General features: G+C 39.0%; 2 protein-coding genes across 14 annotated transcripts in view; one reads left to right on the forward strand and one right to left on the reverse strand.

Annotated features, from left to right (window-relative positions):
* LOC109538576 (antichymotrypsin-2) overlaps positions 1 to 3,610 on the forward strand; it is a 21,224-nt gene extending 17,614 nt beyond the window's left edge. For 3 of the 10 annotated variants that reach the window (XM_048664561.1, XM_048664559.1, XM_048664558.1), the window contains exon 4: positions 1,645 to 2,361. In XM_048664561.1, the coding sequence (XP_048520518.1) occupies positions 1,645 to 1,826 (182 nt within the window). In that variant the 3' untranslated portion in view covers positions 1,827 to 2,361. Of the gene's footprint in view, positions 1 to 213; positions 476 to 1,323; positions 1,502 to 1,644; positions 2,362 to 3,132; positions 3,376 to 3,403 lie in introns of those variants that run through there. The other 7 variants (XM_019905848.2, XM_019905847.2, XM_019905860.2 and 4 more) reach the window with 7 other exon arrangements.
* A 301-nt stretch (positions 3,611 to 3,911) lies between these two features.
* Positions 3,912 to 13,778, reverse strand: part of LOC109538573 (eukaryotic translation initiation factor 4 gamma 3) — a 27,620-nt gene continuing 17,753 nt past the window's right edge. For all 4 annotated transcript variants that reach the window (XM_019905842.2, XM_019905841.2, XM_019905840.2 and 1 more), the window contains exons 10-26: positions 9,703 to 10,566; positions 9,458 to 9,591; positions 9,308 to 9,400; positions 8,945 to 9,107; positions 8,647 to 8,888; positions 8,453 to 8,587; positions 8,285 to 8,369; positions 7,963 to 8,225; positions 7,655 to 7,900; positions 7,250 to 7,403; positions 6,816 to 7,176; positions 6,253 to 6,440; positions 5,897 to 6,117; positions 5,594 to 5,725; positions 5,296 to 5,509; positions 5,127 to 5,234; positions 3,912 to 5,021 (exon numbers count right to left, since the gene is read on the reverse strand). In XM_019905842.2, the coding sequence (XP_019761401.2) occupies positions 4,930 to 5,021; positions 5,127 to 5,234; positions 5,296 to 5,509; positions 5,594 to 5,725; positions 5,897 to 6,117; positions 6,253 to 6,440; positions 6,816 to 7,176; positions 7,250 to 7,403; positions 7,655 to 7,900; positions 7,963 to 8,225; positions 8,285 to 8,369; positions 8,453 to 8,587; positions 8,647 to 8,888; positions 8,945 to 9,107; positions 9,308 to 9,400; positions 9,458 to 9,591; positions 9,703 to 10,566 (3,695 nt within the window). In that variant the 3' untranslated portion in view covers positions 3,912 to 4,929. The remainder of the gene's footprint in view (positions 5,022 to 5,126; positions 5,235 to 5,295; positions 5,510 to 5,593; positions 5,726 to 5,896; positions 6,118 to 6,252; positions 6,441 to 6,815; positions 7,177 to 7,249; positions 7,404 to 7,654; positions 7,901 to 7,962; positions 8,226 to 8,284; positions 8,370 to 8,452; positions 8,588 to 8,646; positions 8,889 to 8,944; positions 9,108 to 9,307; positions 9,401 to 9,457; positions 9,592 to 9,702; positions 10,567 to 13,778) is intronic.

Below are 13,778 nucleotides of genomic sequence, written 5' to 3' on the forward strand. Positions count from 1 at the left end.
CCCCCCCCCTGAATTTAAAGCTGGATCCGCCCCTGACTGTGAAGTTTGAAAGTAATGGGCAAAGTTTTTTGAGAAAAAATAATTCTTATGCATCTGGTCGCATTAAAGTGCAAAAATTTCGCCTTTCTGAGGAATATCGCTGTTTTTTCTGGTTTAAACGTGGTGAAATCCACAAATAAATGTCGATTTGCATTGATTTAGTTTGTTCCCTAGGAATGAGACTTCGCACCAAATCTAGAAGGATTACGAAAGTCCCAGTCCAGAACTTTACGGTAGACCATCCCTGTATATTCTTCCTGAAGTGCGTTGAAAAAAATGATTTTTCGAATATTCTGTTCCTGGGCAGAATGGCTAGTGTCGATGTTTTCAACCGCTAAGCTCTACAAAAATGTGAATTTTAGTTATTATTGCTGCGCTTTTTTACGTATTCCATATCAGCTTTGTGTAGATGGCCAATAAACTGTTGCATTTCAAACTGATGTTTTCATAATCTCGCGAACCTATAATTTTTGGGGGCTTTTTCCAACCGAGGCAACATTAAGCGGATTTTGTGATAAATTTACGCGAAATTCCCAAAACACGGACTTAAATTGCTACATTTAAACACAACTTTTCTACTTTTACTACATTTTCCTACTGGAACAATGCGCTTTAATAAAACACTTTTTATGCATCTGGCATCATTAACGTGCACACTTTTCGAGTTTCTGATGCAGATCGCCATTTATTTCCGGTTTAAAGCCTGCGAAATCAGCAAATAAATGCCGATTTACATTGGTTTAATTGTTTTCCCTAGAAATCAAACTTTGCACCCACTCTGGACCACGAGTTTATAGAGTCGGGAACTTTTCGGTAGACTCTTTCTGTATATTCTTCTGTTAAAGTCGATTTTTCGAATATTTTGTTCCTGTGCAAATTGGCTACTGCCGATCTTTTCAGTCGCTAAACTCTGCAAAAATGTTAATTTCAGTTATAGTTAGTGTGCTTTTTTACGTAGATATACCATATCAGCTATGTGTAGAAGACTATGTGTTTCACGAGTCCTTTTCGGGGTAGCTTTTCCCCCTGAAGCAACCTTAAACGTATATGATAAGGCTTATGTAAACTAGTGAGTTTTTGCTGAAAGACCAAGTTTAATATTTAACTCTACCCTATTAGGAATGTTTAAACTGTGAATGTTAGATAGTTTTGCTTACGTTTTAGTTCTTCATGTAGATTTGTGTTTGTCTAATCACTGTTAAGTTTATGTCCGCTTGCTTCGAGCCAAAAACAAGTGATTTTGAACATGAGCGATGTTTTGATGTTCACTAAATCATCTTCTAGCGATGCTCTTCGCCCGAGGTTCCGTAGGACCAGGCTTTCGCCCTCAACCCAAGACTTTTTATGCAGATCATCCCTTCTTAATCATCTTAACTTATCAGAAACGAACGGTTTTGTTCCATGGTCGAGTGACTAAAATACCGGCATAATCAATGTATGTGAATTATATGTATAAACACTACTAGTGAATGTCGTTTTATTTCCAACGAGAAGTTTGTGTCCACTTGTACACGAAACACTATATGAAGCGCTTGAATCGTTAGCTTAAATGTGCGCATGTAAAATGAATAATTACCAAGCGAGCTGAACCCGCATATTTTTCAGGAATGCTCATTGAAGTGATGAGCATCCAACTTCCGCAAGCGCCAGGCGAATTCATTGCTGATCATCCGTTTTTAGTGCTGCTGAAGTCTCGAGGCTCCATTGTGGATGAAGAGCGTGAAGCCCGCATCTATTTCGATGGAACTCCATTGTTTTATGGCCGAATTCTCAACCCCAAAGCCTAAGTCGACATGTATATTTTCTGCCTCGGTGTGTTTTGCGAACTTTCAAATTTTCCCGGCACAAATTTCAACTTTAATTGCTCAGCAAATCAGATCGTAGTATTCGTTTCCATGGCAATGGCAAAATTCTGATTGGTGCTTGTTTGACAGGAACGCAAGTTATGAATTTTTCAATGATCAATACGGTTGAAAGATGGTGCTGTAATTCTAATGCATGATCTAGGCAATTTGCTAACGCAGTTATTGTTTATGAAGTTGAATAATGTTTATTTATTGCAGCGATTATGTTCAAGGCGCGCTGCGGAGCTCCTCGCGTGTTCGATGAGCCGCGGGTTTTTACTGCTGACCACCCTTTTTTGTTTCTACTCACCCGTCAGAAGAGGCTTGTTCTTTTTTATGGTGCAGCATTTAACTTGAAATAATTCCAAACTAGACTAAATCTAGATACTTTAAGGATGCTTTCTACATTAAATTCACTTGTGTTACATTAGCAGACTCTCCAGGGGCGATTCTTCAAATATATATACGCATTATTAAATTAAAAGCGTTTGATTTAATTTATTTCTAACACCAGCTTATATCGTGATAGAGTTTAATGTTTTAATTAATTTAATTTTTAAGGTTTCAATCCTTTTTGCCGCATAGCTCAGCTGCGGAATTTTCTCTGCAACAAAATGGCCCCGTTTGGTTTGAATTTTGTCCAAATCACACGCCCTGCTGAGGAAACTTTCTGCGAAGAAAAATATATTCGGGTTATTCTTAATTTTTTTTTGCACCTCACCATCTTCTGAACGAAAAACATACTTCATTCTTTATCAAATTGGCGTAGTTTCAATTGCCAAATTTTGCAAACTCCTTGCGCCGAGTGTTTAAAAAAGCAGCCACAAATAAAAAACACTTAAAAAAATTGTCTCCGAAACTAGAAATACTTCAGAAATGTTGAGCACTCCACTGTGTAGAGAAGAAAGTTGCCCAAGCAAGTGTGATTATTGGAGTTTTTTTGGCTACAAATCTCAGGAAATTGAACGAAATTTGGACAAGCAAAGTGAGGGCTAAACGGTCAACGCCACTCAAACTGGTTTGCAGTTTCGGAAAAAAAGCTTTCTTCAGGTTTTGAATGACATTGTCGAGAAATTGTGAGCTCAACGCTCGGTTTTCTTCCTTTCCCGCCGAGAGCAGTAAATGTTTCCTGATTCTAAATATTATCTGTCTCCTTAATCTTCGAAACAACTTTAGACTCAATTTATTCGCTTAATTGTCCAATATTGTCCCAAACATGCCCCGTTTCCTCACATATGTTTTTTTCCAGGAATAGTCTTCGGATTGGCCGCAATTCCACTTCCGAATCCAACTTTCAACTTTCAAGCTGATCATCCCTTTATTGCTCTTCTCCAAGTCTCCATTGGTGCAGAGTCCGCCAACAATCCAACTCTTCCTCTGTTTATTGCCACTGTAGCCAAACCACTATGAGCTACTGGATAAGTTGAAATCGTTTTTTCCATTCTTCAATTATAAGCAATTTTTTTTTAATAAATAAACTGATTGCAACGTGTTTTAATTAATAATTAAATTATTTCTAGACATTGTCGTCGTTCCAGGTAGCGGACTGTATGGATGTGCTCTGGATTTTTCCACTTTTTGTGCAGACCGTCCCTTTATAATCAGCTTAATTTATCAGAAAGAAACGCTCCTGCTCCAGGGCCGAGTGGCTGAAATACCCATACAATAACTGCACTTGAATTATGTACTAAAAATGTATTGCAACAATAAATTGGCTTTGCATGTAATCGGGGTTTATTCCCTTTTTATCTCTAGTTTTTATTACTTCGTTTCAGCTATGCAGTTACACCATCAATTTTTTGCTATTTTTGGATTTACTGCTAGATTCAGATCTTCTAGGTTGCCTCTTTTTGTGGGACGCGTAAATCCCCTTTCAACGCAAAAATTGTGTTTAACTTAATGACCAGAAGCCGAAGATTCTTAACGGTTTGCATGCCAAATGATGGGCCCGAACAACATTCCAACTGAATTCACTCAATGGCAGAAAGACTTTTCCACGTCAAACAGTTCGAAATAACACAAAATACATTGGTGGCATCTTTTTATGTAATCACTTTTATAAACACAAATTAAGATAAAGAAAAAATAAACACATTCTGCATGTTTCAGGATTTACATAAAAAAAGTTCGTATTTTACCAACCAACCCTCAAAATAATGTGTTTATATATGCAGCAATGGAATTGGCCCTGTATTAATAAAACTGTGGCATGCAAAATATGAATAATTCAACCATGTTGTATTAGTTCAATTAATCATGTGTTGCATTGGTGGAAAAGGTATGTTTTTATAAATACAGGGGTTTTTTTTGTTATTTTTAGTCCGTATGTACAATACCAGTCAAAAAATTACAACTGTGACTAGTTACAATAGATCGTCGGCGTTCTTTTTTCTTTACAATTTGATTACCTATTGTTCTGTGCAATTTACTATACAGATAATTATATATTAATATACAACTTAACAATAAAATAACAAAATATTAACACAAAATAAAATGTACAGTCTAAACATTTTAACCCTGAGGGGCTCAGCAGACAGCTCCGCAGTAGAAACATTTTCAAAGGGTCGTGCTTTTTTAATAGAGCCCACTGTTATTAGTAAAGCACGACCACTCAAAAATGTATCTAATCAGAATAAAATATACATATATATGAATACAAAATATAATTATTAATAAATACGTAATTGTGTACGTAAAATGTACTGTAAAAGTGTACGTGGCTGAAACCACTGAGCCTAATCTCCAAGAGTTGAAAAAATTAAAAACACATGTAACTTATAGTTTCTTCAAATTACATGCATATTTAATTAATTTATACGGATTAAAAAGTTCATATATACACAAATCCACAACCACTCCCCCCACTCGAACATCCACTTCGGTTTTAATTTAAAAAAGAGTAGATACACGAGTACGACTATTTTTCTGCAATTTAGTCGTCCCCACCCAAGTGCTAAAGTTCACCCACTGACTTGGAAAAGTTCACTGGTTCACTATAATTTTTTAAGTCTTTGGGATTCCTCACAATCACTTGATAGAACTGTTAAGCGTCTTCGGAATGTGAGGAGGAATCATCGTCCTCTTCGTTTTCCTTCAGTCTTGTAAAGAACGACGTTAGTTGCTTCAATGCAACGCCTAGAAGAGATCAAACGTTCCATGAACATCACGATAACTATAACTTTGATATATTAGATTTCCCACCGTTGAATGAACCCCAAATTAAATTTTTAAAAAGCTAACCTTTTCCTTCCTGTTCAGCGGGATCTGTGCTCTTCTCCCAAGCGATAAAACTCTCCTGACAGAAAGTCGAATCCTCGTACAATTTATCACATATAGACAACAAAAGACCTGAAACAATTAACACAAAGTGTCAAGCCAGTGATACCAATTGCCGACCGTCTTGTTATACCTGATGGATGCTCCAACTTGTGGACTAACGATTGTAAAACGTATAAACACTGCAGCTCGTAAGTGGTATCGTTATCGACGTATTTCTGCAACAGTTTTCCGTGACCGGTCAGCACCTCGGGTTGCAGCTTATTTTTTGGTATCGAGTCTTCAAAAATAGCACCTGCTAAGGCTCGGGTGAATTCAAAGTCTTTTACGTGATCGCCAACATTTGCCTGAAGACAATCAACATTTTAATTGCGAATGAAAGATAGTTAGCAGCCTACAGTGCACAAGATTTAAAGGATATTAATACTAACCGATATCCAGTTAACAATCTCATCAAATGACGCCTTTCTCTGGAAGAATTCCGCTAATTTGTTCTTGATGGCGTCGCTTGATATAATACTTTCCCCCACTGGCGCACCACCGCCAATAAGGAACTCCAGATTCTGAAACATAATTGAAATATCGTTAGAAATCAATCCGTAACGCAAACATGATTGACGTATAAAACATAATATGTGGAAACACCGGTTCAATAAAACTTAAATGTGTTAAGACTGAGGTCGGTACTTCTCTTAATATTTATCCGTATGCGATCCATCGAACTAAACACTTACGTTCTGTTGAACAAAAGGCCCCACATCAGACTCCTGCATAAAGTCGGACAACTTGAGTCCCGATTGTAGGAAAATCTTGTGAAGGAAGTTTGGCCCCTTCTCCTTCACCACTAACGCAAACAAAGGTTTCAACAGCTTTATTGACACATTCCTTTCAATTAAAATCTCAAGAAGCTTCTTAAGAGACTGGATTGTCAATACTTCGCGCAGAACCAAGCAAACTGCAACAAAAATTAGCGTTATTGTTAGAACTTACGAAATGGGCGTCTGCCAATCTGCGTTTCAAGTGCAAATGAATTCAAAAAACTGGTAGTATTCGCCAGGTAACCTCTTAAAAACATACGGAAGCCTCTTACCTAGATCCTCAGCCAAATATTGCCAAATTTGTGGTACATCAATGATCAAATCTTCCCATAATCCTAGCAGTTCTCCAAACCCTTTAAAAAAGTCCTCGAGAGTCATTTTCCCAGCACTGATCAGAGTTGCCATAAGTTCGCCAGTTTTCATTCTGCAGGCCAGAGATATCTCCAAAGTGTAGTTATAACTGTAACAAAGTTCGAGGGTAAGACTTGAACGTTTAACTATGACCGAAAAATGCGCCTCTATCCGTGTAGGTCAGAAATTCCGCCCGGAAATTTGTCATTAAAAAAAATATATTTTTTTCCCAATTACTTGGTCACCAAACAAATACGGCAGCATTGGAGTTGGTCACTTTTAAACCCACGATATGTAGGTTTTGTAGGGAGGCTACTATCAAACGCCATTCATTGGTACGCAACCTCATGGTGTTAGCGAATCCACCCTTTCCATTCTATTGCATATAAGTAACACAACTTGGTCAAGTAGGAGCCAAATTGTTGACAATATTTATATGCATTTGGGATTGAGATTAAGGTCGAGGAATATGCTGTTGTCTTACCATTGGTAAATCACATTGGGATAATCCTTTGGAAGACAATGCCGTTTTACATCTTCATAGAATTCGAGTGATGTGCAAGAGACGGAGAGAGCTTCATCTATGGCAACCTTTAGATGTTCCCGGAAGAATTCCTCGTCTACTTCAAGGGTAATTACTGGAGCTGGTGCCAGTGGCGCTGCTGGAGCGGGTTGCGGGGCCGCAGAGGCCGCAACAGGAGGCGCTGGATTTGGAGGTCCCATACCCCATACGGGAATGTTAGAGTCGCGCTGTTGCGAGCCTCTGCCCTCGTACACCCCTTTGTAGGTGTTTCTCTCCATACTGGACCCTTTGGAGCCTGGGTATGGGTCTTTGTTTCTCGATTCTGTAAAGTCATTCAGTTTCAATACATTTATTTAAGCACAAACTGAGTAACGGAACTAACTGAAAATACTTACGTAAAGACTGTTTGTCCATCCAATCGGTGTTGTGTTGCAACACGTCGTATCTATTACCTCCAAAGTTGGAATTGAATTGAGACCCCGTTGACGAACCGGCACCCTTAACAAAGGCGCCAAACATATGGCTAGATCCCAGCCGTTCATCAGTAGACTGTAAGCAAAATTAATCGCCGATAAGCACGTGATTGAAAACAATCATCTTAAATATTACATTAAATTACATTACACTGTCGGAAGGTTACTATCAAACTCCATTCATCGGCATTTGCCTTATGGTGTTAGCGAATCCAACCAAATTTATCTGGCATGTAATTAACACAGTTCAGTCATAAGTAAAACTGTACTGTTGACTTATTCATGCATATTGGCTGTACTGTACATGTATTTTCTTTCAACACTCACCAGCTTGGGCGCTCTCATTTTGGACGGCTGAATCGTAAACGATCGATTACCCTTCGTCACCGAACTCCAGCCTTCATCAGACATTTTCGATCTGTTGCCGCCTCTATCGCTTCTCATGCTTCCACCACGATCGTCTCTGCGTGGCGGATTCGAGTTATTAATCACCTGGATGTTCATTTGCTCCTTTTCAGCTTCTCTTTGAATCTGGTCGATAGTTTTTGGATTGGTGTCTCCTCTCCTTGGAACCTGCAATTTTTAAAACATAATTAAACACTTTCTTAGCGCTGTAAAATAACATCGACACATACCCATTTCGAATCTCTCAACTCAATCACATCTTGCAGCATAAAACGTATTCTGCTGCTGATCTGTTGCCGTTTGCCATCAGCGATTTTTTTCATCTCGTTAATTATGTCGATGAGCGAGCATGAGGATGCTTCCAGCTCCTTGCCGATTGTGGACAGCAGCTTGCAAAGGCACTCTAAGCTTTCTTCACTTTTATGTGACAGAAGACTTTCCAAGCAACGTCTCATAATGTTAACCGTTAACATACTTTGCTTAAATAGCTCCCCTGAAAGAAACAAAAGTGCGATTAATACCAATTTACACTAAAGTCGTTAAAATACGCACCAATAAAACGCATGGTTCCGACTGATTTCATACGAAGTCGCCTGTCATACTCCTCAAGTTCGAATTCGAGTTCCTTCTTTTTCTCCTACGAAAGTTAACGTCAATTAATTACAAGTGAACTATGGCCTAGTGCCAATTTTTTCAATGCTGCTGGTTTCAAATACTTACTAAGTCGGTGGTCTGATCGATTTCCTCCACCTTTGCATTTCTGATTTTCTCATCGATGGTATGTTTTTCAAACTCAAGTTGACACCGATTGATCAGCACACCCCGAAAGACAACGGCCTTCTGATCGGAAACCACCTGAATTAGAAATAATTTTAGAATAATTGCCTCAGCGGGTCGTAACAAAAATATCATACATGCATGTTCTGGATCTCGCTGCACAGCATTGCGTACGAGCGCGCAAAATTGGGTTCATCAACAGCTTTCTCAAATGTTAAATTAATTACGCCCTTCATTCGGTCTTTAGTATCAATGTCCAGCTCAGTCACTTGTCTCACTAGAGTAGCAAACCTCTGTGGTGTGAGTTTGTTCAATATAGAACGGAACTTCTTCATTAAAGCCGTCGTTTTAATGTCCTCCTCACTCGTGGCATCGCCAACTATAGAAAAACATTTTTTTTAGATGCTGCTGAAAATTAGATAGATAAATACTTGCCCTTATTGAGCCTAGTGGGTTTCCAGGCGTTTTCAGATTGGTTCAGTTTTACATCGCCACGAAGCGATATTGATACTTTCGGTCCAGGTTTGCCCCCCATCCCGATTTTATCTCCGCCTCTGCTTCCCATTTTTCCAGACTGACTACCGCGCTTGTTCACAGTCTGAAATAGAAAAAAACCATTAAGCAACTAGAACAGGCCGTGTGACACACCCGGCGAATTAAGACTTAGTTCGGCTAATCAGATTTATTTGAACATCAGTTAGGTTCAGTTCACTACTTTCATCGTTTTATTAAAGGAAATCATCATATCAGGCAAATAATGGTCAGTAGATTTTCAGATGAATCTTAGATGGAACTCACCCCTCTTTGAGAGCCGGACTTTCCCACATAATTGTTGAATGACGGCATGTGATCCGAACGACTCGGCATCGAAAGACGACTATCGATCTGACGCTGTAATAGCAATTGCTTATTAATAAATACGTAACAGAATAATGCTGAGAATATTACATTCCGTTCGTCGGAGAGAATATAATCGGGGAGGTCGTCGGGCTTTACATTGCTGGCAGGAAGACTTTTTATGGACCACAAAAATTCCCGATCGTACACCTTGAGGCCATCAAGATGATTTGGAGCCCATTGCCCTAGAATTGAACAAAACACCGTTACCGATAACTAGTTTTATCTAATTTATAATCAAAATTATCATTCCAAATCACAGAGCTAAACAACAGAACAATAACGCGGATAGTTACCTGGCTTATAGACAATTTTTGGAATCAATGAAGAAGAATCAGTCTTCAGCGAGCCGTAATTGTCAATCATCGGATTGATAGTAGCGCCTCGCCCACCGTCAGCCGTCCTGATTGCTGACAAACGAGCTTCGTCCTTTTTGTCGCCAATCGGGAAAATCATTGGCGGCTTAGGTACATCCTTGATAATGCTAGTAACATCGAAGACTTTGTTAGCAGACGGTTTTGACGTAGCTAATAACCCACTAGGCTTATTTAATTGTTGCGTTCCGACGGAACTAAATAAACCGGCTGGGACAGGGGCAGCTACTGGAGCAGGTGCTGGTGCGGGTGCAGTGGCAGGGGCGCTCAAAGGAGCATTTTGGGAGACTTGTGACTCCACCTTGATTGTGACATTTTCATTTGCATCTTTCTCATTTTGGAGACATGGGCGAAATTCTTTCTCATCCGTTTCGACTGATGGTTTGGGCACAACTTTTGGTGGCCCAGTCTGTTGAATTGGATTGGCATTTACCAAATCGATAATCTGATCGGTTTTCACGGCCGTCGGTGGCACTTTTTCTGCTTCCTTCTCAGATTTGAACTTCTGAAGTTTATCGTTGGATAAGTTAACATTACTGCCATTGTCGGTTTTCGCATCAGAATTAACTTCTGCTAGGTGCAGTTGGTCATTGTTCTCGTTAAATGCATCCATATCGGTGCCTTCTTTGTTGGCTCCCTTCAAGTTAATATCTTTCGTCTTACTCGACTTATTATTGGACTTAGGCGGCTGTGGCACAGGTACTTGCACTGGTGCAGCTGGTGGCGCCGGTGCAGCATGAGCCTTTCCATTTTGAATTTGCTTATTACGGAAATGCTTCGATTTTCCTACGAGAGAAGAAAACCAGCCATTAGAAAATCCTACAACTGTTTAGGGAACAGTTAAAATTAGTCAAATGCCGCAACGAATAAAATACGCTATCTTTTGCTGCTGCAAGCGACCAGTTGGCACTGAATCAAGTATCCCAAATTGACAAAAGAGAGTATAATTATAACGGGAATATGTTTAGGAAGTCACTTGGGCAGGCAAACTCATTCAGCTCTAGGTGCTACATCAAATGGGATTTTATTTGATCCAGTAAAATTTACCAAACAACCGACTTATTTACTGAACCCAACTGGCAAATAAGTGATAAAATATTTATTGCTTTAAATCAGTGAAACCGCAGTTGTTTTTCGAATTTCACCACAATCGCTGATGACTGCTGACCTCCGTCTGGCATATTATATAAAGTGCAGTTAAACATGTTCGAATAGAGCCGCTGATTGGCCCAGGCGAACTGAGTCCAGATAATGGATACGACAGAGATAGAACGAGAATGGATGACTTGACAAATACTTGCTGCCAGATTATTGGCTAGATTTAATGTCGCTGTGACAGTGAGAAATAATGGCATCGACAAACTAGAGGGAGGGAATTTAATGCAAATGGGAATAATCTGCAAAAAACTGTGACAATTGGAGAACCAACTGTCACCATATGGTACCTTGGCAAGAACTTGCGGTTCTCAACGAGATAAAGAGGAATCGAAAAATCAGTCTGGGCAGACTGCCGTACTGAATGTAAGTGAAAATAGTCGGTAATACATAATGCATTACCAGCTGGAACTGGCATTATAATCAGGACATATTGTAATGTGCACGCCGTTCAAATGAACAAGACTGGGCTAGTCTAGTGGATGTGAAAGAACTGAATGTGGTTAAAGTTGGCGATATGAAAAAGGTGTGAATGAAATGAGAATGAATGTATGCGACAAGGTCACAAGGCAACTTTCTAAAAAGAAAAAACCGCCGATCATCAAGGAGATCAGACGGAGCAGACTGAAATTCGAGACATATGGATGGTATTTTAGTAGGAGTAAATTCAATACCCTTCGTGCTGACCACCGTCCACGTATCGTCATCCATGGTATCGTATCTGGTACTAGAGTAGGCTATTCTTAGAGCAGTGACGATGCATCAAAGCGCAGACCCCTTAAACGGTTATCTGGGCCAGAAACACGTGCATTACCGAAAGTGCTTCACCAAATTGGTGGAATTAACCCGAAAACAACGAAAAAATTCACATTTTAATCACAGTCACAGCCGCAACATGACAAAAATTGTCAGATGTTCCCAAATATAGGCACATTCCCGACCGTTTCACTTCGGAAAACCGGCCAAAGTTGAAACGTTAACATAAAGTGGGCGCAATAAATCCGCAATGATCGCATGAAGTACTAAAATGCACCGAGAAGAAACTAAATCGCACAGGAAAATGATATCAAAATTAGAACACCGTTCACAAACCACGTTGCGTACGACCCATGTGGTCGACGCTTATTAAAAGATCCTATGCGCCATCTTACGCTCTATCGGCCTTCTTCGACACCGAACGGACACGAACGAACCACCAAGACAACCGACTTAATAATGCGAGAGACAGAGATACAAAACCGACACAAAGCTGGTGCCTACATTGCCGATTTTCGTGCGAACTATCAACGGTTTCAAGATGACCGCCAGTGTTGCCGCCGTGAAATGATCTGTTTAAGCAATAAAAAGTACTTAAAAAAAAACAAAATTCTCGGAAAAAAAACCAGTACTAATTTACAGAACATTTTTAGCAATTTTAGAAATTTTCAAAAAATATGTACAACTTGGTCAACGTTCGCAAAAGATTTTTATATGTAGGAGGCTTTGCGTATTGCTTAATTAAGGCTTATTTTAAATATATTTTGGATGCTAAAGTTGAAGAAAAAGCTCCAGCTTCTTATGGGAGTTTTAACGACAATTTGAGAAAAATCACAATAATTTTAAAGCAATTATAAAATACATATGAAGCAAAATAGACAATCCTCAACCATTGAGTTGTTCATACTTAAAAAAATCAAATTTAAAAACCCAAACCAGGACAAAAACGATCAACAACCAAAGTCATGTGGATATAAAACTGTAGAATAATCCAAATACTTAATGACGCAAACGGAATTCTAATCATCCACGAGATTATCGATCAAAACCCTCAATACAACAGCAAGATAGTGTGTTCTAAAACATATGGTACTTTCAACGAGAATTTAACGCAACTATCAAGAAGAAAATCGGTCCAGCGAGCAAAAAATTAACGTTACCAAACCCCAACAATCGAAAAATACACAAAATTTACTCCACTATTGAACTTCTACCCATTTAATCCACATTTCTAGGTGGCAACAGTGAGGCATATGGGTTCATGGTGGCAAAATAAAATTACTTTAGAAAATCCCCTGCTGGCAACCATCACCTATTTCTAACCGCCGCAGCTGCACAATATGGGCGCGCAAATGTTCGTCTAACACCCCACCAAGATTAATATTCCCAAAGTAAAGCTAAGGCCTTAGATACTGAACAATGTGTGCTAATGGAAATCCCTGTGCTTAATTCTGTAATTCTACATAAAAACTTGGTGATTGTGAAGAGTTTACCTTTCTAATATTTGATAATTTTTAAGGCAAAAATCGCACGTCACGTATAAAAAATAACTTTAAATAATCCGTTCAACTTCAAACATAAAAGTTCTGTTAACATTTTTTCCGCAGGACTGTCGTTCTTGGTAAAAAGCCGTTGCATTAGTTACAAAACTCGAACTTATCAACGAAGAAAACATCTGAATACAGAGCTTGAAATCAACTGAAATCGATCATTCCATCACCGTTACAATGAATCGCAACTATTTACAAAAAAGGTGTCACTAAAAATCTATAGGTTTCTGTTTATTTGGGGTGTGGATTTCTTTTAATTCCAGTAACTGATTCCTTTTTAAATTTTCGAACTTGGAACGGTCTGCGCCCTGTTCTTCAAAGCTTCGTATTTGAGTAAGAATTTAAGGGACTGGACTATAAAATCAGTAATCTACAAAGCGATCTTCATATTCCGTGGAGTGTCAGCCTTTTCAATTTCGAGTGAACCTGTTCCTTCTGTAAATCATTTTGAAAATGTGAAAATGTTTTGCGCGATTTTCGCATCTCGATGGATAAGAAGTCTTGAATGGTTCAACCAGGGGCGGATCCAGCTTTAAA

Source organism: Dendroctonus ponderosae, unplaced genomic scaffold, assembly GCF_020466585.1.
Source record: "Dendroctonus ponderosae isolate FM_Combo_2020 unplaced genomic scaffold, Dpon_F_20191213v2 Dpon_F_20191213_3, whole genome shotgun sequence".
NCBI lineage: Eukaryota > Metazoa > Arthropoda > Insecta > Coleoptera > Curculionidae > Dendroctonus > Dendroctonus ponderosae.